Source organism: Rhipicephalus microplus, chromosome 7, assembly GCF_043290135.1.
Source record: "Rhipicephalus microplus isolate Deutch F79 chromosome 7, USDA_Rmic, whole genome shotgun sequence".
NCBI classification, from domain to species: domain Eukaryota; kingdom Metazoa; phylum Arthropoda; class Arachnida; order Ixodida; family Ixodidae; genus Rhipicephalus; species Rhipicephalus microplus.
The window spans coordinates 38,491,033-38,516,215 of NC_134706.1; the positions used below are offsets into that span (position 1 = coordinate 38,491,033).

Sequence of the window (25,183 nt, forward strand, 5' to 3'; positions counted from 1 at the left end):
ATAATTCTTGTTTTCTCTAAATATTCTTACGAAGAAGCATCAAACTTGGACGACGTCTGGAAGGTGTTACAAGCGCTCTCAATTAAAATGATTAAAAAAACTGCTTTACATTTACTGCGAAATATGAAGTGCTTTTGCTCACTCTACCGCGGGGCATGCTGGCAAAAGTGAACACGAATATGTACTGTAACTGCCATGCCTCATCTAGGTAGTCATATGTTCTTTTTTTATTATTTATTTAGATGTGATAAACACTGCTTTGGGGTATATTTCTGCATTTTTAAAAGTCATGGTGCAGTGATAATTTTAGCTAAACTAAAATCACGTTTGGCTGCTTTTCTGGCTCCAAAATAATATAACGACTGCTAGTTGGCTACTGTTTTGGCTGCTTCTGGCAACCCTGCCTCGTTAAAGCGAGAGCACGTGTATTTGTTGATCCTTGCTTTCGGATCTCCGGAATGGGTTCGAGTGTCACCCATTCTTTATGACGATCAGTACACTCGGTTGCCCAACTATGACTGAAAAAACGTTGCGATCCATTTCGACGTTATTCCTCGCCTGCGTTCCCGTCGCCGAACTGAGGAAATTGCTGGTAAGTCGGTGGCGATCGACTTCTTCAACGATTCAAACTTCGCCATATGCGTGATAGACAAGTTCATATTTAAGAAAGGATGCACGGATCGATAATGGAGTTCGTTGGTACAACTCGCACAAATGATCGAATCCTCGTAACATTCACGCATGCAGGATACAGTGCCGAGGGAACTACTGACGCAGGAATTTCAGGAAGCGTTGATCGACCGCACAGTTCTCCATCCTACTGCGTTAGCTTACCCGCCGAGGCCGGCGTACATAACCAATTTCCTCAAGTGTCTCATCAACAAGGTATGACGGCTCGCCAATGACTGACATCGCGGTCTCCGGCGACTCCTGGCTAACCGCACAATCACCCTCGCTTTCGCAGCTAGAAGAAAAAAATGTCGAGATCACGGACAGCCTGTACGTCCACTTTGCCGAGAAACTGGGAGGTGTGAACAGCGACCAAGGCATCCCCGGCTTCGTCACGTACACCATCGTGAGTTTTTTTCCCGCCGCGTTTGATTGTTCCAGTTCACTTTTTTTTTTTCGACCGAGCGATGGCGTAATTATACATGGCGAATCGATTGTATTCGTTCTAGGACGCTCGCACGACAGTCACGTTGAAAGAACATACGGCTTTCGTGGTTGGTGGGACGACAGGCCTCACAACATGGCAGGTGAGACTCCTTGCTTACGAAGTCGTGTATGCCGCGCAAGGTGCGAGAATGTGGCGATCCGTGATTGCATAGGAACCACCAGGAACGGCACGGATTTTGGCACCGAGATCGGCCGTTACCACAGGTACACTTGAGAACGCAGAAGCGATAGCAGCGTGCGCTATCTTAAAAGGCCCCCGCACTAGCATCTTTTCAGGTTTTGTCAGCATAGAGAAAGCTAAAGTGAAAGGCGGGGAGGCTAACCAGGCGAAAGCTTTCTGGATTGCTAGCGAAGAAGGATACCTGCGGCAGCATCAGTCAGTACCAATAAATTTCCTTAAGGTTTCTGTAGCAACATTTAAAGTTCATGTCGCCAAGCACAAAGATTAAGGCACATGTCACCGAACACTAAGATTAAAGCACGCATCTCTTGATTGTAGTGATAGAGAAATTCAAAGCTACAACCGAAGGCCCTTCAATAGATCCCAGCTCGTGATAAACACCTGGGCCGCACATTTAAACTTTGCTGGTTAACCGTCTGTACAAAGCACTTAAGCGGTGCTTTTTATTTTATTTTTCTTTATTGGTTTTTTTACTGATGGGCCTCAATTTAATTAACTTGTTTCTATCCAATTTTTTTTTGTGGGACATTCACGTAATCACATCGACGTCCTTAGCAAATGCATAGGTTGTTCTTTTATATTCTTGCTTAAAACTTTGCACAGTTCATTAGTTTATTTGACGATCCCAAAAGCTTGTCAGCCATAGACTTGTTGCACATTTTACTGCAGGTATGGCCTTTTAGAGGCTACTGCTTACTAGGATTTACCATTTCAACTTCGCTTTAGGTGATGATTATAATGACCTTACGTTTTTCCTTGTAGGCATCAAAGTTCCTGTCTGAATGGTGCCTCGAAAATAGGCATCTCTTGCGTGGCAAGTAAGTTTGAAAACTTCTAGGCAGTTCGTTTGCTCGATCTGAGTGCGGATTTCGGTAACAGCAGCAAATCGTTTCACCGCAGGCGCATTCTAGAACTGGGGTGTGGCGTCGGACTGACTGGCATCGTCGTGTGCAAGACATGTCACCCCTTGTGGTACACATTCACTGATGGCCACGGCGCTGTTCTCCGCTCACTAGTGGACAACCTCAAGTGGAACGGCGTCACGGAGTGCCGTGCAAGGGTTGAAACGCTTCATTGGGGCGAGCATGAAAGCTTCGAGGAACGGTGCACAGCAGACGTAATCCTCGGAGCTGGTATGTTGCAAATTTTCGGTGATATTCCCGAAAACTAAAGCATGCTATAAGACCAGAATGACTGTTCAGGAGCATTGACAATCTGCAAATTATGTTTAAAAAAATTAGGTTTAAAAAAGTCCAAACCGGACAAAGAAAAACGCACATAAGAAGCATCTATGCATGTGTTACATTTCATTTTCTACAGTCCAGTTCATGCATTTTAAAGGTATTAAAGTGATAAAAATTAAGTAGGCAGTGAAAGAGGATTATGCAGTATATTCTTTGCCACAATTCACTGGCAGAGGCCCTGGGAAACTTTCAGTGCTTTGTAATCCTTTATTTTGACAAGTGGCTGCAAAAAAATTTTATAAGACGTGACAAAGACACGCCAGCAATTGTGCACAGTCTACGTTTTGGGCGTTACATCGATAGTAGATACACAAAACACACTGTGAATGCAATGAGATGTAAACTGATTATAAATATGGCCTTTCGTTGTGAAGAGGCCATCTGCATAAAGAAATAGTCATGTATGTGTGTTCATTATTGAGTACATCTATACATGTGCAAATTGTTTGTGTACAGTTAGTAGTTTACCAGCCAGTTCGTATACGCCATCTTTCCCCACAGAAGCATTAGAAGTTTGGTCATGAGAAAAAGTGGTGACAGTATACTAACAGAAGCCCACACATTTCTCAATATATGCTTGTAGTTAATTAGATTTTACAAAAGTATTTTTGCCATACTAAACATTTGCATAGTAATGCATAATACATGTATTTTCTCATTTGAAAAAAAAAATGTGCAGAATAACATCCTGTACGTTGACTGTGTGAGAAACCTCTTGTTTCTTTGCAGTGTACACTGTATAGGCCCGATGCTAGAAACCTGTTGAGGTCACACAATTACCAGTATTACAAGTTTTCCCGCATGGGCACGTGAAATATCTCTCGGTTCCCACTGTACTTACAACGACGCTTCAGTAATTAATATTATCCGTGTGTATCACGTACTTCGTGCACACTGGTGACATGTGCATGGACAGGTTCACAAAGTGATTCACAGGCTCGTGTTGCAGTTCTGCCGTAATTGGCTCATCTTATTCATGCTCCTTCTGCTCTTGCTATTTGCAAATTTCTTCAGATTTGGTGTACGACCCGGAAGTCGTGCCAGCCCTCGTCACGACCCTGGCGGCTGTGCTGGAGCACGGTGGCACAGCGTACATCGCGTCGACCGTCCGCAATCCCGAAACTCGTGCGTTGTTCCTCAGTAAACTAGGTACGTTTTTTTAATGGTCGAGTGGTTAGCAGCTGGCGTGCTGATTTTGCCAGTGGGCAACGGTTGTTACACTGCTGCGGCACACGTATTTCTTTTACCTTGCTCACTTTGTTATACAGTTGGACCTACATATATCGAAGCAACGTGAAAGAATTAGGTATTGTGCACAAAGGACAGTTGTTAAATCGCCTTGAATGTAGTATTTTTAATATGTAAAAATATTTTATGCATCAAATTACCTCTGTGAAAAATTCTTTTGTTATCCCCTTTCAGATTACATACATCTGGATTTGACTGTACCGTGGGAAAATATAAACAGCTGACCGCTCTTAGCGGTGCTGCCCCACTGGTAATGATTATTGGGCAGACAGCTAGGCACTGTATTTTGTGCTTTAAATTGGTCTTAAAATTTCGAGGGTCTTTTTTAGACTTAATGTTTTGGCAGAAATTCAGTATTTATCAGAGTTTAGTTCCCCAAAGTCTCTGAATTAATCCCCAATTATTTGAAATCTGAAGTTTAATTTTGCATTATTCTCTTAGATGAAATGTTACATAGTCATAAAAACATCCTACCACGTGAAAAATGTTTTAATTGCCTGGAAGATTTGAACGTACAAATACGCATACTTTTGCACACAAGCACAGATACATCAATGCATAACAACCAAGTTGGTGCATGTTACAACCTTGAAGCTTGTTGTACTAAACGCAAACATACTTTACAGGGTGTCGTGTTTTAATGCGTTGTCACAATGGAGTTCAGCGAATTAGTATGTCTCTTGTCTTACATTCCTGAAGGCCCTGCATACATTGACGTCCCTCGCTCCATGCTCATTAAGCGCTTTGCGATGCATGCAGTCTGTTTGACATGAAGTAAAATTTATATCGGCCAAACCGGCTGATGCATCAATGACTGCCCAAAACATGCCCTTTCGATGAAGAGCGGGACAGGGTCGTATCTGACATTGAAAACGCAAGTCAATGGAGTAAATTGGATTTGTCAACAGCTTTATTAGCGAGTGTTCATTGTTTTTTTTATTTGTTCAAAACACAGAGCTTCATTCATAGCCAATCAGAACTAGAAAGTCTATACACAAAATAAATGTCAAACCTTGCATGCCACATGGTATGCCGTATCCCCCAGTACACTACACTCTGTTGCAAGTTTGCACTTATTTATTTTTCTCACTACGGGCCCAAAGGCATTTACAGAGAAGAGTGAATGATAGCTATTAACTAATGACAGCTTGTTTTAATGTTCACCACATCAGAGGAGGCAGAGGGTAGGCTTTATATTTCAGTTATTAGCAGTTCTTGCAAGGAAAGGGTTCAAAGGCACATTCGTGCACTTTTTCGAAATTATTTTCAAGTTGTTTCGTGGCAGTTGCATAGAATTAATGACAGGACATTCTATTTCTAGGAATAGGATTAGCACGACATGCATTGTGACAAGGGATTTGCAGCAAGAAAGTGAAAAGACACCATAAACACTGTCAAGTTTCAGCTTTAAAGCCACAAAATTACTGTTTTGTGGTGGTAAGAGCGAAAGAATAGGCCTTACAGCAATCCTTAGGTCTTATGGAAGTCACCACTTCCCCCTGTTCATTATAATCAGAAGAACCAATAGATTAAAAATTATAAAAGAAATATCAAAGAAACAATTTTTAACTCTTGTGTTACCGCACGAAAATGGTTGTTTTTAATACGTTTCAGGAACATAGTTTTGCCAGTAGGAAAAGCACTCTAGCACGCATCACAGCATACCAAACTTTGCACAGTGAAATGCTCTTCCTAAAAAATATATGTTGTAGAGCAACAACAGTATTTTAGGATGAACAAAAGTGTGAGAAGTGTGCAATTTTTGGTTGCCAGATGGTAAACAGTACAATAAAAGACATTATATATGCAAAAATATTCAAAACTAAGAGAATTCAGAATATAGATTTTGTAGAAATAATACCTAGGAACAATGTAAAAAATAATTAATGTTGTACAAAATGTTCCTCTTCACATAGATAAAGAAAATCAGAACCAAGGTGCTGCTCCATTGCTCGTGCCATGCGGTGAAGCATTGCATAGTTTTTCGTGAGACACAAGTCTGCTCGTACTCTTTTCTCAGTAAATTTTTGTTGTTTTGTGAAAAGAGTCTCCAGGTGTTCCAATATAGATGAATACCCATGGTCTGAATAATTCCTCTGTAAATGAAGTGTCCAATGAACTTGTATATTTCATCTGTAGTGGAGCATACGCACCAACGCGTATGCGCCTTCGGAAGATAACGAAATGCCCCGTGCTCTGCTTGCACGAGAGCTTGTGCCACTTTTGCCAGACTTGCCGTACGCCCATTTTCCGTCGCGACCTCGTTGCGACTTCTCTGCTCTAATAAACGTCATCACATTTGGTGGAGGCTGCTGAGATCCCCAAGCAGACCTGGAGCTCCACTCTCGCAAGTTGCCCGAGAGACTACCGTGAAACATGACTGACGCAGTCGCCAACCAGCCCGTCCCAGCCCAGCCAGCACCATCGGCTGCCCCGTCTACCTGCCCCGGCGCTACTCGCCAGTGGGACCCACCAATCTTCAGCGGCAGTGGTGAGCAAGACGTCGAAGACTGGCTCTCCTTGTACGAACGGGTAAGCGCCAGCAACAAGTGGGACGACGACTCTAAGCTCGCCTACGTTATCTTTTACTTGGCAGACGTAGCTAAGCTTTGGTTTACCAACCGCGAAACCGCCATCACCAACTGGTCCTCCTTTAAGACCCTCGTAACTGAAGCGTTCGGCTGACCAGAGGTTCGCAAGCTCCGCGCTGACCAGCGTCTGCGCCACAGAGCCCAGCACCATGGCGAGATGTTTACGAGTTACATTGAGGATGTACTCGACCTCTGCAGGCGTGTTAACCCACCTATGCCCGAAGAAGAGAAAACTCGGCAGATTCTCAAGGGCATTCAGGATAGCGCATTTCAGATGTTGCTAGCGAAAAGCCCGACCATCAGCGTTCCATCGCCCGACAGAGTGTCTCACCACCGGATTCGATCTCGACTGTCGCACTCGCAAATGCCAACGTTCGCCTCTTGGTCTGTCCAACCAGATCAAAGACTTCATCAGGGAGGAAGTCGCCCGACAGCTCTCCCTGCTGCCGCATAGCGACGCGCCCACCGCAAGTCTGCCTTCGACACTGCAGCAGGCCATACGCACTGAAATTTGCGATGTCCTACCTACAGTGCAGGCCCCTTACACATGCACTTCAGCAGCATCTAATCTCTCAGCTGTCAGCTATGCACCACCTGCGCTATCTTCACCTCTCAGCTACGCAGCTGTGGTTGTGCGGCCCCCACCGCATGCAGTATCCTTATCGCCTCCACTTCCTCCGGCAGCGCCTCCGGTTTACAGGCCCTCACCTCGCTTTTTCCGTCCATCTAATGAGTGGCGCACCCATGACAACCATCCTATCTGCTTCGCGTGTGGCATCGCTGGCCACATTGCACGCTACTGCCGCCGCCGCCCCACACCTGCGTACGCCTCCTTTGGAACTCCTACCTATGCGTCGCAGCAGGCCACCACGTCTGCATACGAACAGAGGCACTCTGACTCGAATCGTCGCCCATCAACTTCTCGTTTCCCATCTTCTTGTCGCCGATCGCCATCTATGTGTCGTAGACCACCTCCTGAGGAGGGAAACTAATCAGTGCAGTTCCAGAGACAAAAACTGCAACTTCTGCGCAATTATCAAGGCCTCCATTTTTGCCGCAAAATGTTGTTGATGTCAATGTTGAGGGAGTCGCCACACAAGCGTTAATTGGTACTGGGGCCGCCGTTTCTGTGATGAACGCAAAATTTTGTCGCAAACTGAAGAAAGTGACCACATCTCTCTGTGGCATCGTGCTGTCCACGGCTAGCGCGCAACGCATTCATCCCTCGGCTGTGTGTACGGCGTGCGTCGTCATGCAAGACGTTTCGTACATCGTCCAATTTTTCGTACTACCATCTTGCTCTCATGACCTCATGACGGGTTGGGATTTCTTATCACGCCATGAAGCTATCATCGATTGTTGCCGTGCGGAAGTGTCCCTAGTGCCAAGTTGTGAATTTCCAGCACCTCCACCAAACGTGATGACGTTTATTGGAGCACAGAAGTCGCAACGAGGTCGTGACAGAAAATGGGCGTACCGCAAGTCTGGCAAAGGCGGCACAAACTCTCGCGCAAGCAGAGCACGGGGCTTTTCGTTATCTTCCGAAGGCTCATAGGCGTTGGTGCGTATGCCCACTACACATCTAGCATCACCTCTTTTCATGAGCCACCTCGCTCCGCATAGGTTGGCGTTTCCATATACGCATCCAAGCATATTTGTTTTTCGTTTTTGCACATATCCTATTAAAATAGGATAATATTGCGTGCAGTTTTAAAAGGTTTCGCACTGTTCCATAGTCAGGGCCAAGATGTGCTCTGAAAACCTTCTTGTAGTTAAGAGAAGCTCTGCAGCCAGCACCAGCACACCGGGCTCCAGCGAAGTGTGGACCACGCGCGTAACCAGAGTAGCTATAAAAATGTGCACAAAGGTGAGAAGCTATACGCAGTTGTGGCGGAGGAGACAACTTGAGGATGTATAGTACAAAAGAAACCCATGAATGGCTGTGGATGTTTCAGGGACAACATCATCCCCATAAAACTTGAAGCTGAGGTGCTGTCATCTTCGAACTCTAAGTTCGTCCTTACTCAATTCAGGTGGGGTAACAAGAGAGTTTTGATAAGCACATGAGTTTTGCAGCGCTGGTGCGCATCCATGCGCGCGTGACGACGACGTAATAGGAGCGACTAGTGACACTAGATGCAACCCTGTGTCTGATATAACTATGACAGCAAAACAAAAGTTGCTGGAAATGGTCATAGAGGACCGCTTTGACACTTCAAACATGCGGCGGACCTTGGCAAATATTTTTTGTAGAACAAGTTTTCCCAGACTCCTAGCAAGAGCTCTCTATTGAATAGCTGGCATATTATTATGGCCATTATTACTGTTTAACACTGTCAAATAGCGAAGCTGACATTTTAATTTGATATTCGGCTTGCAAAGATTATTTTCATTACAGAACTTCGATGTTACTGTACAATAATTACGAGGGGCATGCACTTCTGTCAAGTTCCCCAGCCTAGTGCACTTTTCAAACAATACGTGCACATTGGTTCGTGCAAAGGTCCGTCAAAAATCACTGTGTTGCCCAAACGGGCAAATTAGAATTGATTCTGAAAGTTGAGTGCCTGAACTAACTACTAGAAAGTGCTGGGTGCACGAGAAATAAATTTAACATGCCAAAATCGACGATCCAAAAGCGTCAATCACCGGTGATCAATTTGAATAGGCGTGGCAATGATAAAGTTAGAACTTGAATCAAAGGAGATAGCTTAAAATAGTACTCGTGTATGACAAAAGTACATTCGTATAAATTAAGCAACATATTTAAGAAAATACACTCCTCAAGTTTTTGTTCCAACGTGCAACTCTTTTGTGATGCAGTAGGATGTAAATCTAATAATAAATGCAGTAGTAAATATTAATATATACTGATGTAAACCAATTGCTTGAGCAGCTACTTGTGCGTGTTCACCTTGCGAAAATACTTTATGTTTTTGTCTTGTCTCTTTCTGCAGATGAGGCATCGCTGCAATATGAACCATGTGCAGGTCCACGAGAAAAGGTTTTCTTCTATGATCGCTCTTGCCCAGTTGCCATAGACAAGATCACAGCATGTTCTAGATGACACGAAAATTCACACTACATCACGTTATGTAGGACAGGTAATTTATGTTTCCAGTGGCTGCATTTCGATAGGGTTAAAATGCAGACACAAATACGCCTCTGTATGCTTCGATTTAGGTGCACGCTAAAGAATTCCAGGTGGCTGAACTTATTTCGGACGTTCCCCACTATGGCGTACCTTATATCTGTGTCACACGGGTATCATGATGATGATGATGATATCATCATCTGCCTGACTACATCCACTGCAGGACAAGGGCCTCTCCCATGTTCCGCCAGTCAACTCGGTCCTGTGCTTGCTGCTGCCACTTTATACCTGCAAACTTCTTAATCTCATCTGCCCACCTAACTTTCTGTCTCCCCCTAACCCACTTGCCTTCTCTGGGAATCCAATCAGTTACCCTTAATGACCAGCAGTTATCCTGTACACGTGCTACGTGCCCGGCCCATGCCCATTTCTTCTTGATTTCAGCTATGACATCCTTAACCTTGGTTTGTTCCCTGATCCACTCTGCTCTCTTCAGGACGACGCTGCGCTCACTGTGTCGTCCTGAATTTAAGCTGAACGTTCTTTGTAAGTCTCCAGGTTTCTGCTCCATAGATTAGTACCCGCAAGATGCAGCTGTTATATACCTTCCTCTTGAGGGATAGTGGCAATCTACATGTCATGATTTGAGAGTGCTTGCCAAATGTGCTTCATTTCTTTCTTATTCTTCTAGTTACATTAAACTCGTGGTTCGGCTCCGCAGAGTATACCTGTCCTAAGTAGGCGTAGTCTTTTACAGCCTCAAGTGCACTATTACATATCTCAAAGCGTTGTTCTCTTCTGAGGTTGTGGTACACTACTTTCGTTTTCTGCAGATTAATTTTAAGACATACTTTTCTGCTCTCCTTGTCTAACTCCGTAATCATGAGTTCCAGTTCATCATCCGAGTTACTCAGCAATGCAATGTCATCGGCGAATTTCATCGGTATAACACGGGTATATATACCCATGTTATACCCATGTTACATGTGTTATACCCGTGTTTCACAAAACTTTTGAAAAAACCATCGAAACGCCAAAATCTCATCGACTCGATAGAGTTGTCACGCTGCCACAGCAGTTTTCAGCGGCTGTTGAGTGGTTCAGGTGCTTTGGACAAACAAGTGTAGGGCACTACAGATTAATATTCAAGTAACCGAAAGTTTGATAATATAAATCTCCTTAAGAGCAGAAATATGTCTGTTGTTTTTGTTTAAACATTTTAATATATTGTTTATCATAGATAGTTAAAAGCAAATATTTAGTTCATAAACACTTCATTAAAGGGACTGTCTACCACACGGAAAAACTTTTCTGGTTGTGGTGCAAATGAGATCATTCGTCACATCGGTGGCAACTAGCATGCTTTCGTGCCAGAAAAAAAGGAATTATAATTTTAACTTGATGGTGAAAGTGGACTAAAGATGACCACTAGCATCACCCAACAGCGATGTGGCCAATCTACTGGCAGGACTAGAAGTCCTTGCAAATGGACCTATTTTGATTAAAAAGAAATGTCTATAAGGTGAAATTATATTTTACCAACTTGATGCAGCTTTAGGTTGTGCCAGAGACTAATTTTTGCTTTTTTTCCCCGCGCGTTCAAAGAGGCGCTCAGTGGCACTGCCGGCAGAGTGTTCACTTGCCTGCATGCCTAAATGCAAACGGTGGAGAAACGCGAGCATGGCGTCCGCCCCAGCTCATAAGAACAACAAAAAAAAGTGTGTGCGTGCCTTAAACGACCACTAAGATATTTGTTATATTGATAAATTAAACTTGATGAAGCCCGCAAGACCTGCACGCCGTTTCAGTTCGACTATCACCGCCAGTACAATTGTCATCGCCTCCACCGACCAGTCTTGTGGGTATTCATCCCACTTATGGAAGGAGACTGAACACTGATTTAAAAATTTGGTTTTAAAGATTTCTACCCACTTTCCAGAGAAACCGCTGCAAGGTTAGACACTCCAGATGGCACCCTTTATATTGTGACACAAAACAGAAAAAGCACTAGAGGAAGGTAGACAGTCCCTTTAAATAATTAATAATGATCGTATATGATGCTTTTAAATCATACTGTAAACGAAAGGGTATGTACGCGTCGTTTCCGCCTCCATTGCTCAATTGACGTTACAGTTTCGATGGAGTTGTGGGGTGCTCCGTTGACTCGATAGAACTACTTGATGGCCTTTGAATTGTCCCATGTATTCGCTCATGCTTGACCACTGAGTCAATAGACTATCGGTTTTGAAGGCCATCTTCACGCCCTTGTGACAGGATTACTATCATCACATCATGGCTCTGCCGGGCAAAACCACAGATTACACACGTGATTACTACTAAGCACTGCAAATTCCACCTTTTCACGATTGATTCGCCTTACATGCTCAATATCTTTAATTATTATGGGAGTCATTATTGAATGTAGCAAGAGTGACAGAAATGTAGCCTAATTGTACATTAATCAAGGGACTTCCGTCCAGGACCTCAATGGCAAAATGACAAACAGTCTGGCTAAAGTTGGTTGATTACCCCCGATTTCCAGTACGGTGGCTTGTTGGTATCGGGCAACACGCAGTACAATTGATGGAGCCATGGAGGTTCCTACAGAATTTGCTGGTGAGAACTGTGGTGGTGTGATCATTCAGCCACTGTGGGAATGATGGTTAGTGCACGTACTTGCCCAATCTTCGTGCTTGCAACTTCAAGCCCGCTCGTGGCTTTGTGTATTGTCGTGTTTTGGCGTTTGTTTCAGATAAAATTGATTGTTGCTGAATTTGTGAGCCGATTTGAATTGGTGAGTCTAAAAGGTTAGGATGGTCAACTAAAAACTATTGAACATTTGCTAAACTTCTTGTGACGGAGCAGCTTCCGGCCACATGGAGTTTAGCAGAGTTGAAAGTACAAAGCTTAAACAAATCTGCCTACCACCCATCCATAATTCCCGTGCTTGCTGAAGCACCATGCGTTCTAGTTATCGTAGACACTAGCGCCCCAATTCCCTGTAAGGTATTATTAGGAAAGCTCTATAGATGGAGCAAGTGGTATCTAAATGTAGCAACTACTGCACAGCCTAAGTCAAAAGTTTAGGGACCGCTATACGCAAGAAAAACACTGAATATTACCGCTGCCTCAGCGTGCATTGATTTGATTGATCGATATGTGTGGTTCAACGTCCCAGAACCACCATATCATTATGAGAGACGCCGTGGTGCAGGGGACCGGAAATTTCGACCACCTGAGGTTCTTTAACATGCACCCGAGCCTAAACACACGGGCCTACAGAATTTTCGCCTCCATTGAAAATGCAGCTGCCACAGCCGGGATTCAATCCCGTGACTTGCGAGTCAACAGCCGATTACCTTAGCCACTACATCACTGCGGCGGGGCGCCTCTGTGTGCAGTCTTGAATTCAGACTTCTGACCTGGTACAAAACGCACTAACATCTACTGTGCGGAAGTCAAAAATGGCTGGGAAGTCCAAGATCTCCTCAAACCTTGTGGACTCTATTGATGCTTGGCTCTATGTACAGTGTGCGTGTGGTGTGGAGTAGATGGAGCGTGATATGGCAGTTTGTGGAGAGAAGCTATACTTTCAATAAGCAAAGATTAAGTAGGAGTTTGTGGGGAGGTGTGGAATGACAGCGGAGCGCAGTCCCGGAGCACCTGCGACATGTCCAGTTATTCACCACGTTTCGTGAATTCCATGGTTGAAGGGGGTTGCTGGCAGGATCATGTATTGGATATAGAGCTATGGTGGTGTTGGTTAGCATGTTCGTTTGCATTTGGTTTAGTCTGGCATGTGTCACGGGAAAGCACCTTCAATCCTTTTATTCCATTACACTATAATGAGTGGCCACATCACTGGCTACTGATATGTTTGTTGCAGTCTCACACGTTTCTGTTTGGTGAAAATCAGCAGCACAACTTTCGGTCATGGTCATGTGTGTGATAGTCACGTGACCTGAATAGAAACGTCACATATAACTTTGGTAGAGTGGCATTTCACTGTCAGCTTTTCTTATGGCGATATTGGAGGTGCTACGGCGTCGTATGCAATGTTTCTTGTGCAATGCCATATGCAATCAACTCGCAACTGCCATCACGTACTGGAAAGTCGCGTGACTGTAGCGCATGTGAAAGACTTGCACAAGTTGCCATCACATGCATGAGAGTGCCACACCTCTCCTGTATGTAGTGGCAGCCACAGATCATGTAGTGCTGCTCCATTTAGGCTGTGGATGCATACTGGAGTTTTTACCACTTTCAAGCTCGCGACTTTTCTACAACTCTCGGCTGTGAGTAAATTACTGTACAGTTCGATGCTCAAACATTTCTTTTTGAACGTATAAAGCCGGGGAACTATCTTCAAGTATGATAAAAAAAGTGCCTTTTTCAAGGATGGTGGTTGCTAGTAAAAAAAGATTTCAAATAGCGTGCAATATTTGACATTTATATAGAGTGAATGAAGATGCCAGGATTCACATTGAAAATCTGCAGGAGAACCGTGTTGTACTTTGTATCGATCGTCATTTTAACAATCAATGAGCTTCTCGTGTCACCGTACGTACCAATATTATGACAAAATCTGTTTATTAGGTAGCTGTTAGATTGCTTTTGCCTTTCATCAGTTTTACTAGTGACATTTTCAAAGTGAAAGCCCCACTTTTTAGACCAATGATCAATGATTTCTGGCGTATGTTCATGTGCAATGTACTGTTTCAATGAGAACGCATGAGATGTGCAATACAGTCGCAATGTCAAAAAACAGCATTGTGACAATCTTCTCTAGTTGCTCTTGGAAACAATGAGTGCATCAGACTTCATGACTCAAAATAAAGGCACGCGCGGGTGGCAGATGTTTTAGAGGGTTCAAAAAGAAATAAAGTGTTACTTCCTGGTAGATGTGTGTGCAGCGTGCTAATGAATATTAGTGTGTAATGCACAATTACAGCATCAATAATATTTTTTTTTTCAGCAAGGCCTATCATTCTTGTATTCCTATTGTATTGCCAATTCTTGTATTGCTTATCACACTTACTAAACATTGTTTATTTAAGAAGAGGCGGACACCAGACATAGAACTTCGACCAGTTTAGATTGTGCCTTGGAGACTACATGTGGAAATCTTTTTTATAAAACACTTTTATGCAAAAGACTTCACCTCGCGGTGAATCGGAGTACTTTTTAACTCGACCCATTCTTTATCCACGACTGAGAGGTTTTGATACCTCAATCGACCTTATCACATGAGACAATCTTCAATGCTTGAAAATATATTCCCACATATGAACATGAAGATACACGAATAAAAACGAGTGTTTTACTATGTGAAATAAAATGGGCACTAACAAACGACCTCTTTAAGTAAGCCAAAGTGAACAGCAAATGTTAGCAAGTATTGTGCAGTCCATTTTTAAAGGGAACATTTACTTTATAGTGCCATGATGACAAATATGGCACAGAAGTTCACAAACAAGCTTTCTGTGGGTAAGCAGTACACTTCATTATAGTATCGGGTACTTCTTTCCAGCGATGAAGACGTGCCAAGTTATGCCACCTTATCACTCGCTAGACGTTCTCTTTGACAACGGACTATACTGTACATTTCAGATATTCATCAGTAATTTCTAGGGGTGTGCGAATAGTGAAATTTCACGTCAAGTCGGATGTCTAATACAAAACATTATTGAAAATTGAACGAAAGGACCAAAAAAAAAGAAATCTGCTCAGGTTCTCAAGCACATAACGTGGTGAGTGCCTGCTACTGAAAGACTACAAGCCTTCATGAAGAAACATGAGCCTTTCCACGTGACTTGGCTTTGGGCTCTCTTGCTGTGATGTTAGTGTTTTCTGTAGTTGAAAACATGCGCTAACTGGGAACCTCAGTAACAGGGATGGGAAGGTATTGGAAGAAAAGCAATTTCAGCAATACTCGTTTAATGTACAGCTCCATGCTGCGAAATGTGGCAGCGGCGACAGCATGGGGTGGAGAAATCTTTACGTGTGAAGTGAATCGGGACGAAGTTGGGACGTTTTACAACACTTGAGCCACATGTAAGCCAACTACAGTGCAAGAAGTCTGTGCATTCATTTGGGAAGCTTAGTTGTGAAGAGCTTGACAGTACTATCACGTGTGTGTGTTTGTTTACGTGTGTAGAAGACATAATTTTCTTTAAATAAACATGTGCTTGCTTTTAAATCAGTATGGAAGGAAAGTTTTGACTGTAATGACATTACTGTTAGTGTTAGTCAACATCGTACTATTGTCCTTGGCGGCATCTTAGACATTCGTCCAGTCGAATCATTCGAAACTTCAAATATTCAAAAGTCAAATTGAATTATTCGATTCGAATCCGAAACTCCAATATTTGTTCTCCCCAACTAATTTACCGATAGAGTGCAAGCACATACATATGTTACAAGTACTTTGCACTTTCTCCAAAAGGCAGGAAACGGCCGAACGAAAACCAGAAATACATTATAGCTGACGGGCGGAATTTAACAACTATGAATATGAAACAAAGACGGGCTGTGTCATCTCTGCATCATCCTGTTGGAAGCAACCTTAAATTTTGTTTTGAAAATACGCCAACCAGATCAGGTTAGCAAACTTCTGCATTCTGTTAATACTAAGGTGTCTAATTCTAAGTGACACTCTCACAAAGAGACGTGACAATTATACGCAGCATCATCCCTGGTGATGCAGTAACACTTCTCATTGTCCGAGCCCAACACAGGCTGTTCAATTCTTCACGCGCTCGTACACTCGGAAATGGTACGTGATGTCGCCTTCCTGCTGCGGTTCCTCCGGCACGCCCTCCTCTCTGACGAGTCGGAACTTGCTGGTGTCGAATTCCGGGAAGAAAACATCGCACTCAAACTCCTTGTCGATTTCGGTGAGGTATATGCGGCTGCAGTGAGGACTGTCCATCAGCTCGCGATACAGCCGGGCCCCTCCGATCACAAACACCTTGTCAACCTGAAAGGATGGACGACAAAAGTGAAACGAAATTCAGGGTTCGACAGAAACTCATGTGGTTAGGAAAATTCTTGGCGGAGAATAACGAACGTCGACCAATCGTAAGAACCAAAATGAAATTGGCGTTTCAGCCCCATTACGGCAGCCTTGTTCACAAAAAATCTTTGTCAACAAGGCCCCAGTAGTGGGGCAGAAACATCGGTTTTGTTTTGATGGATGATTGCCTCCAGTTATTTTCTGCCAAAAGTGAAATGGTAAACTTGAAGGGACAAAGGTGAAAATGATGTAGGCCAGTGTGCCAAGATTTAGGTGCACGTTAAAGAACCCAGGTGGCTGAAATTTCCGGAGCCCTCTGCTAGGACGTCTCTCATAATCATGTGGTGGTTTTGGGACGTCAAACCCCACATATCAATTTAACTTTAAGGGCTCATGAGCCATTTTTTCAAGTAATAATCAAGTGACTTCAGCATGAGAATTTGTTGCCAGGCAAATCGATTGCCACAAAAACTTCACTGTAGAAAAGATCTTTTAGTCCCACAAAAATAATATCTTTGGCATTCCTTTCTTGCATTATCGCCACGTGCCCGGCCCTTTTAGGTCTCAAACGACATGCACCCTATCAGCGTGGCTCATCACTCTTGATAGGAAAGTGGTCAGTGTTGAGCTCTCAAGAAAGGAAGCGCAAGCAAGATGAGGATTATTGCTGTGAGAGGAAAAGACGCCCATTTTATTATATATATATATTTTTAGTGTTTTTGAATATGTCATGATCAAGAGGAGTTTGAAGGGTTTGTCACACACCTAAAGCACCTTCTTAGCTTGTACCGACGAGTGTGACCAGTACACAGGGAGAGATGGCACGAGGGAAAGAAGTCAAGTTGGCATACACTATGACCCTGAGTGCGCACATGATAAAATTCGATCACATTCTCCTGTTGCGATTCCTGGGAGTGCTAGTGTGGCTACTGTGGAAAACATATGGCACACTGCAATGCAAAAATACGCAACCAAAGGAAGGAACGCAAACAACGATGATATTCAGCTATTGTTGTTGTTTGTGTTCCTTTCGTGTCTTGTTTATTTTTGCGCTGTAGTGTGCCATAAGTATGTACCAACAAGTACGTACAACTCGCCCACTTTATTAGAGCGTGAAACTGGCATAGGGCCATAGCCTGTGCCAAGAAGCGCGACTGACCCAAACAGCGCTCTAGATTTATGTCGGCTATTGGCCAATGTCATGCCATATGTTGTTCCATGTGGAACAGCTGAGTCGCCAGTTTTGAAGAGTTAGCACAGACCTCTGTACGAAAAGAAGGTGCTTGAAAAAGTATCAACTTTGCGCTGTGCTTTTAATTAAGCTCTCCTTGCCACACACAACTGCAAGATTTGGCTGAGCTGTTCATAGCAGTGTCAGTGTTCTGAAGGATGTTTTCTTACAAGGTTAGGTGGGTAGTTCATCACCCCTATAAAGAAATTTTATTCCGTTGGTCAACATGAAACGGGGCTTCCTTGCTCTGTCACATGTAATTCGTTTTTCTAACTTATGATCAGAGTGGCTGTGTGTTTCATGACTGCTTGGTTGGGAAGCAAAGACAAAAAAGCTTCCGCAAGATCCCCAAGCGGATGCTAAAGAGCGGGTAATGTTCAGACACGAAACTATTTCATTACCTAATGTGCCAATACCCACTTATTGCCGTACTAGAGCATCAAGTCGAGCTCGTTGGCAGATGGTCATCTTGAAAGAGGCTGTCTGTGTTTCTAGCACAGTAAACAAACTTTTTTCAGTATGAACTACATATGGTCACCTTTTGTTTTAACCTGTACATTTCAAACACTCGCTAGTTTATTTTTACGTAAGCTTTGCCAGAAGAGTCTGCAAGACAGGCAATCAACAACGTAATTCATGATTATGGATAAACAAATAACCGCATGGCTCGAAACTGGTCTCCTGACGAGCAATAATTTAACCCTTCAGGCGCCATCTGTGAAGAACTGTTTCTAAATGTGTCAAATCGCTACGTAACTGCAAGGCACTCAGTATGCTATTGCGACAAGAATAATGAGATAATTCTAAAATTTAGGGGTGTTATGGCAACTCATTCTAATTAACTTTTAATTTAATATCTCTTTACCCTAAAGTCATAGATACATGAAACAAGCTCGCAGGCAAGGAAATTAGTACAAATTTATTTTCTGCTATGTTCATTTTGAGCTCAGAAAAATTCTTCTTTTCACATTGCTCGCAGGAAGTGGCACGTCACACAACTCGCCGGACGTGGTAGTCCTTTCAGAAAAGTCATCATATGTATCAGTATACTGCAAAATGAGGTTAGATAAAGACTAATTTTTATGCAGGAGGTTCAATTCATCCAAAGTACAATATATCTTGCTCTTTCCTAGCACAAACTTGATGCAAATAGTGAAGACGAGTAATGTACACAATTGTGTACATAGCGTCTCAAAAGGTTAATGCAACTGGTTGTGCTTCAAGAAACTAGTAACGCTAACGAAAAGCAGCCACACAGCACTTGCCTTTCCGGCATCGACAAGATTCTGCAAAATCTGCACAGCGTCTGGAAAGCTTTGCGCCACGTGGTGTCCCTCTGGAATCTCGATCAGTGTCTTGCTCACCACAACGTTTATCCTGTCATAAACAAGCACAACATGTTGAGACATCGACCCGATGCAAATCTAAAAATATGCCGAAACTATTGAGCAGCTTCATATAAAGTGGTTGATACCTTGCCTAAAAAAATCGGAATGGACACATTGCTTAAAGGGTCACTGAAGACAAATATCCACCTACTTCGGAGTGAAAAGTCAATATTTGAGAACACAAATATTATACACAGTAGGCCTTTGGTAATCAAGAAATTAGAGGACCCACTACACCAAATTTGGAAACTCGAGGTTCTTGTGTGGTTTGAGAGCCCTGCGTGCAGGGGCACTTCTGACCGATTAATAGTGACGAGCGTTGCCTACGAGATAGTTTTATTTGGTTTTGAATAGTAGCGCTCGTCTGAGTTATCAGCACTAATTGAGATCTTTTCTGGTTTGACGTAGACGGAGGCTTCTTAAGACATTCAACGAGTGAGGCAAGCATTGTCGACGTCAGAGAACACTTGCAGGGCGCGCACAATAGTCCAACTAGCACTTGGCAAGGACTATTGTTCATCACCCCTCTTGGTCTGTTGTCAGGCTGCTCTTGAGGTGCTGCTTAAGCCAGGAATGCTTTTTTTTTTTCTGGGGGGGGGGGACATGCTCAAAGCGCCTACATAGTTTCGTTTCTAACTGCCCTTGGGTCCCACCCAATTTAAAAATGGTGCGTTCATTGTCACCGAAGCTAGAGCGCACGTAATCTCAGGTGCTCCCCTGCTGTGGGGCGCTAGTTTCTCATGATAATTGCACGGGCTTTTCAAACTGATTCACGATCCTTTTGAATTAGCGATGTTAGCATTAACTATACGATGCATTAGAGCAGGGATCGCCAAACTGCAGGCCACATGAGGCCCGCATGGCAGTATTTTGCAGCCCCTAGCACGACATAAGTACCCCCCCCCCCCCCTCCTCCAACACTTACTAGCTGAAGGCGGACTTGACATTTTTTACCTGAACTGATGTTCACACTTGTAACATATGTTTGTAAATTGCAACCTTGTCACATACCAGCAGGAAATAAGCGTAATTGCTATTCCAGTTTTGCACATTATCGCTAATATTCCAACTTTTTTTTCTTCTTGTTGTTGACTCCTTTCTCTCCGCTCCCCTCGGTCTACTGCCCTTCACCTGAAAAGACTGCCGACCCCTGCGTTATAGCATTTCCGATTCGATTTCGGGATTACCAGACACAAAGCTATAAATTGCTGTAAAAAAGTTGTGCATAAAATGTTCGCTCTGGGGTGTCTTCAAAAACATGGGTTGCACCGCTTGTGGAACATTCATGTACTATCCCCCGATGGCGTAGAAGGGTCTCGGTAAAATTATGTGCTATTGTTTGTACTATCCACAAAAGAAAGCAGTGCTACACTGGATTAGAAGATGAAATAAAATACAGCACGCACATTTCAGTTTGATTTATGGAAAATAGAAAAGAACCTTTTGACAATACTCTTGAGAATGATGCAAGTTTCCTTTTTTGCCCGGCTGTGCTCTGCTGCATGACAGTGCTGGCTGCCGGGTAGTAAATTGGACAGGATATGGCGAATGGCACGTTAAAAGGCTAGTATTCATTGCGTGCAGCTTAAACTGTGATAACGATATGCAGGTCACTAAAATGCAATTTTCTTTCAAACTAAGCAATTCCTTGGCAAGGAAATTTCAACAATCACCGTCAACTTAGTATTTTTCTTGAGTGTTCGTTTAACTAAGTTAACTAAACTAAAAATGATGAGTGGGGAATGACCGTGCCTGGTCAACAATCTTAGTAAGAAGTAATCCTAGAGAATATGAAAATCGTCTTGGCGCTGCATAGAGCAAAATATACACTTAAAATATGGAATCATTTTACAGTGTGTAAGCTGTTGAAACACAGGCTATCTTCTTTAACCGGCTACTTATTTTGTGATGTCACACACTGTGATTTTGTGATAGAACACTAATGGTAACGAGCATCCAGCCGTACAATGTTCTGTACTATTAGTGCAGTAGCTGGTTATTACTATTGTAAGAACACAACGGCTTTCGTACAAGCACTGCATTTATGGTGGTCACTTAATACTCCTACATTTGGTCATTCGTTACTGCAGGCATGCACGGTACTGCCATAACTACCTAGCACAAGCACTACCATGCTGTGCCATGGTGCTACTACAGCAGGCTACTCTTTATCTATAGACTTCGTAGGTGTAAAAGAGGCCTCGGCTACTACCATGACTTTTACTGGCACCGTGTGCTACAGCTATCCTTTGCGAGAACTCAAACTGCTTCTGACAACGCCAACAGCTCATTACTAAACCTTCAACACATACAGTTCATAATTAATGTCGAAGTCCCATTTTCATATTCGAAATATCGCAGTCAGATCCTTCGCATAAGCTGAAGATGACAGCCAATCATGCCTAAGAGATTCTCTTTTGATAGAAAGTTCCCATGTAGCTCCCAGTTAACTTACTTCGTACAGGACGAACACCTACTTCCACCAATGACTGATTGCTGTAGCATTTAGCAAGAATAGTTGGTAGTACCGCTAATTATTGCCAATGGCACATGGTCATCTTCGAAACATAATGATTGATTTCTCTATGCAAGCTGAAGATGACAGCCAATCATGCTCAAGAGATAAAATTTTAATTGAAAGTACACTATGCAACTCGCAATTGATGTACACCATATTGTACAAGAACCACGCTCACTTCCAAAGATGGCAACAGCTAGTTGGCCATATCTAATGAACACAAAGTTGATCATGCAGCTAATTAATGCCAAAGTCGTATGGCCACACGCGAAATATTACTGTTGGCCCCCCGGCACAAGCTGAAGATGACAGCCAATCATTATCACGGTATTCTATCTCGACTTAAAGTGCACTATGGGACACTAATTTAATATACAACCAATAGGAAAACTACACCTGTTTCCGACAATGCCAATTGCTAGTTACTGCGGCTGTAAAACATATAGTTACTAGAGCAGACTGTGTAGCTAGTTAATGCCAGAGTAGCTGAAGATGCCAGCCAATCAAATTCAAGAAATTAGATTTTGAATAAAAGTGCACCATCTAACTCCCAGTTAATTTATCATTATTAACATGCCTGCGCTTTCCTTTCTCTTTCTTGTTTTCCTTCTTTCCTTGTACAAGAACTGCGTATGACTTCGGACTGCCACAAGGGCTACTTGTTACCACAGCTAATCAACACAGATAGGTTGCTAGTGAAGCTAATTAATACCAGTCACATGGCCTCATTGGAGAAATGGACTAGCAAGTGCGAAATGATTTAAGACATAGTGCAAACAAAAGAACACCAGGCACGGTGAAGACGACAGTGCAGCGTCCAGTTTGCTGCCTTCACTTTTTTCGTTCTTTTATTTCTTTACGCTGATTAGTCATGTCTGAAGGCAAAAGATTGCGAGTGGCGCCTCTACGCTAGCTGCAGACGACGGCCAATCATGTAGAAAGTATTTGATACTGCACTGTGCGACTCCCTAAATATGCTAGCTTCCGTGCAACTGAATGGAGCCCTGATCACGTGGCGAAGGATGGATAGATTGATTGATATGGCTGTACCCTTTAGATCGGGCGGTGGCTAACGCCACTTAGCCGTAATACTTAGTAAACCAACAACTAGATTTATCTTTTTTTTTCCCCTTTTAAATAGTGAAGTTGAGGACTGGTACTTTGATGTGAAGGATTTAATTTTCACTCGTGCCTTGATTTTATCCACCAATCAGATAACCTCCTTTTAGTTATTTCTACCCACTTAAAGTCTGTTTTGCCCTCGCTGTTCCTAAACTCCAGTGCTTTGAAAAACTCTGCGTTATCACCATGAACTGTAGGGTGAACCCCTTTACAAAACATTATTAGGTATTCAGCAGTTTCCTCTTTCTCTCCACACGCACTGCATACCGTGACTACCTCTTCGTGTTTGGTCTGATAAGTCTTGGTTCACAATACTCTCGTCCTGGCCTCAAACAGTAGAGAACTACCCCGAGTATTATCATAGATCCTTTCCTTGGCAATTTCCTGCTTAAAAGTTCGATAGATCTCTAGTGCGGACTTTTTAATCATGCCGATTCTCCACATGTAAGTCTCTGTTTCCTTCGCCTTCTTCTTAAGTGATAGTTCTTTTTGGTTTGGCCGCCTGCTCTTTTCTAAGTACTTACCCGTCAATTTTCTGGTTCGCTTCCTCCATTTTGTATCGCGATTCCTCATGTACAAGTAGCTGAACACCTTCCTAGCCCAACGCTCCTCCCCCTTTTCTATCGCTTCTCAAATTTGATCTTGCTATTAGCTTCCCTGCCCTCGAATGATGTCCATCCCATATCACCTTGTGCTACCTGATTTGGTGTATTCCTGTGAGCTCCTAAAGCAAGCCTACCTATTCCACGTTGCTTAATTTCTAATCTTCCTTGAACCTCTGATCTCATGCACAACACCGCACTGCCGAAAGTCAGACCAGGAACCATGACCCCTTTCTATATTCCTCTCACAACATCATACCTACTGCAATTCCACAGTGCCCTATTTTTCATTGCCGCTGCATTCCTGCTACCTTTAGACGTTACGTATATTTCGTGTTACCTTAGGTACTCGATCCTATTGCTTATCCACACACCCAGATATTTGTATTTATCTGTTATTTCTTGCGTGACCTCCTGTATCCTAAGCTCACTACCTTCATTATCATTAAAAATCATGACTGCTGATTTCTCCTTACTGAATCTGAAATCTAACCTATCTCCTTCACTACTGCAGATGTCCATCAATCACTGCAAATCTTCCTTGTCGTTGGCGATTAGCACTATGTCATCTGCATACATCAATGCTGGTAGTGCTTGTTCAATGAGTTTTCCTTGTTTGATGAAAGGGAGGTTGAAGCCAAGTCCTCTCCCCTCTAATTTGGCCTCTAATCTTAGTACGTACATCATGAATAATAAGGGTGACAGAAGACACCCATGCCTAAGCCCCCGTTTTATCTGTGGGTTTGCATACCTGTTTTTTTTTTTTCATCTTGTAACTACCTTGTTACTTTTATAGATATCCTTTAAAAGATTAGTGACTCCATCTTCCCCACCTAGTGTGTCTAGTATTGCCCACAAGTACTCTTGAACCACGCTATCATACGCTCCCTTGGTATCCAAAAATGCTAGCCACAGGGACCTGTGTTCCTTTTCTGCTATTTCGATGCACTGCGTCAGTGAGAACATATTGCCTTCCAACCTCCTGTGTTTCCGAAACACATTCTGGAGTTCCCCTAGCACCCCCTCATCTGGGTTGTCCTCATTGGCGCTACCTGTCGCTCAGGGGCCGGAACTTCGGCGGCAGTGATTCCCACGTGAGCCGGCCCATGACGACGGCGTTCTGCTTTCCCTCCGCCGCCTCCTTCGTGAGTCGCGAGAAGTAGGCCAGTTCTTTTTTGAGACGCCACGGTAGGCTGTTGTTGACACCGATCCCGCGGTTGCGGCACATGGCGACGATGGCGAAGCACGACACGGCGTTCTTCGCACTGCTTGGACACATCGTATCGGACGCTGACTGCCGGCACACTCTGTTTATAATGGCGCGCTTTGGGCGACTCTTCCGAGGCCTTCACCTTCCGCCGTAGACAGTTATCTCGAGCTGTCGTAAGCGACGGTCTGCAATCAGTGGGTCGATTATATACGAATTCTAACGGGCACTTGAAACCGCGAGAAAGTTTATGGCGGTGCGATACAAAAAGCGCGCGAAAACGTGGAACGTTCAAAGCCGCCAGCGGCACCCCTTCCTGTCATTTCCTTCTGGCTTTATTTGTGCGTAAACAAGCTAATTCCCACATGCAGTAATTTACGATGCTGTAATTAATGGGTTTCCACCACAAAAAAACAGTAATGGCAATGGTGACACAGGAACATTTAACTCTCGGAGGCCATGCTAGTCCATCGCACGCGTGTTATTAGAGATTTTTAGTACGGCGTTATGACCGCGGCCATAAAGTTTATTTATTGTTTTAACAACCATAGAGTTAATATAACAGG

The 25,183-nt window shown here is 43.4% G+C and overlaps 2 protein-coding genes across 2 annotated transcripts; one reads left to right on the forward strand and one right to left on the reverse strand.

Moving 5' to 3' along the window:
- Positions 1–404: 404 nt before the first annotated feature.
- On the forward strand, positions 405–14,434 carry LOC119179987 (protein-lysine N-methyltransferase EEF2KMT). The gene is made up of 8 exons (XM_037431117.2): positions 405–592; positions 748–885; positions 965–1,075; positions 1,179–1,256; positions 2,120–2,175; positions 2,258–2,490; positions 3,616–3,750; positions 9,398–14,434. The coding sequence occupies exons 1-8, from the start codon at positions 485–487 to the stop codon at positions 9,505–9,507; spliced, it is 969 nt and encodes a 322-aa protein (XP_037287014.2). The 5' UTR covers positions 405–484; the 3' UTR covers positions 9,508–14,434.
- On the reverse strand, positions 14,106–25,026 carry LOC119179451 (dihydrofolate reductase). Its single transcript, XM_037430524.2, has 3 exons — positions 24,463–25,026; positions 19,046–19,157; positions 14,106–16,513 (listed from the first exon to the last, which is right to left on the reverse strand). Exons 1-3 carry the CDS (start codon positions 24,687–24,689, stop codon positions 16,277–16,279), a joined length of 576 nt encoding a protein of 191 aa, XP_037286421.2. The 5' UTR covers positions 24,690–25,026; the 3' UTR covers positions 14,106–16,276.
- Positions 25,027–25,183: the final 157 nt, after the last annotated feature.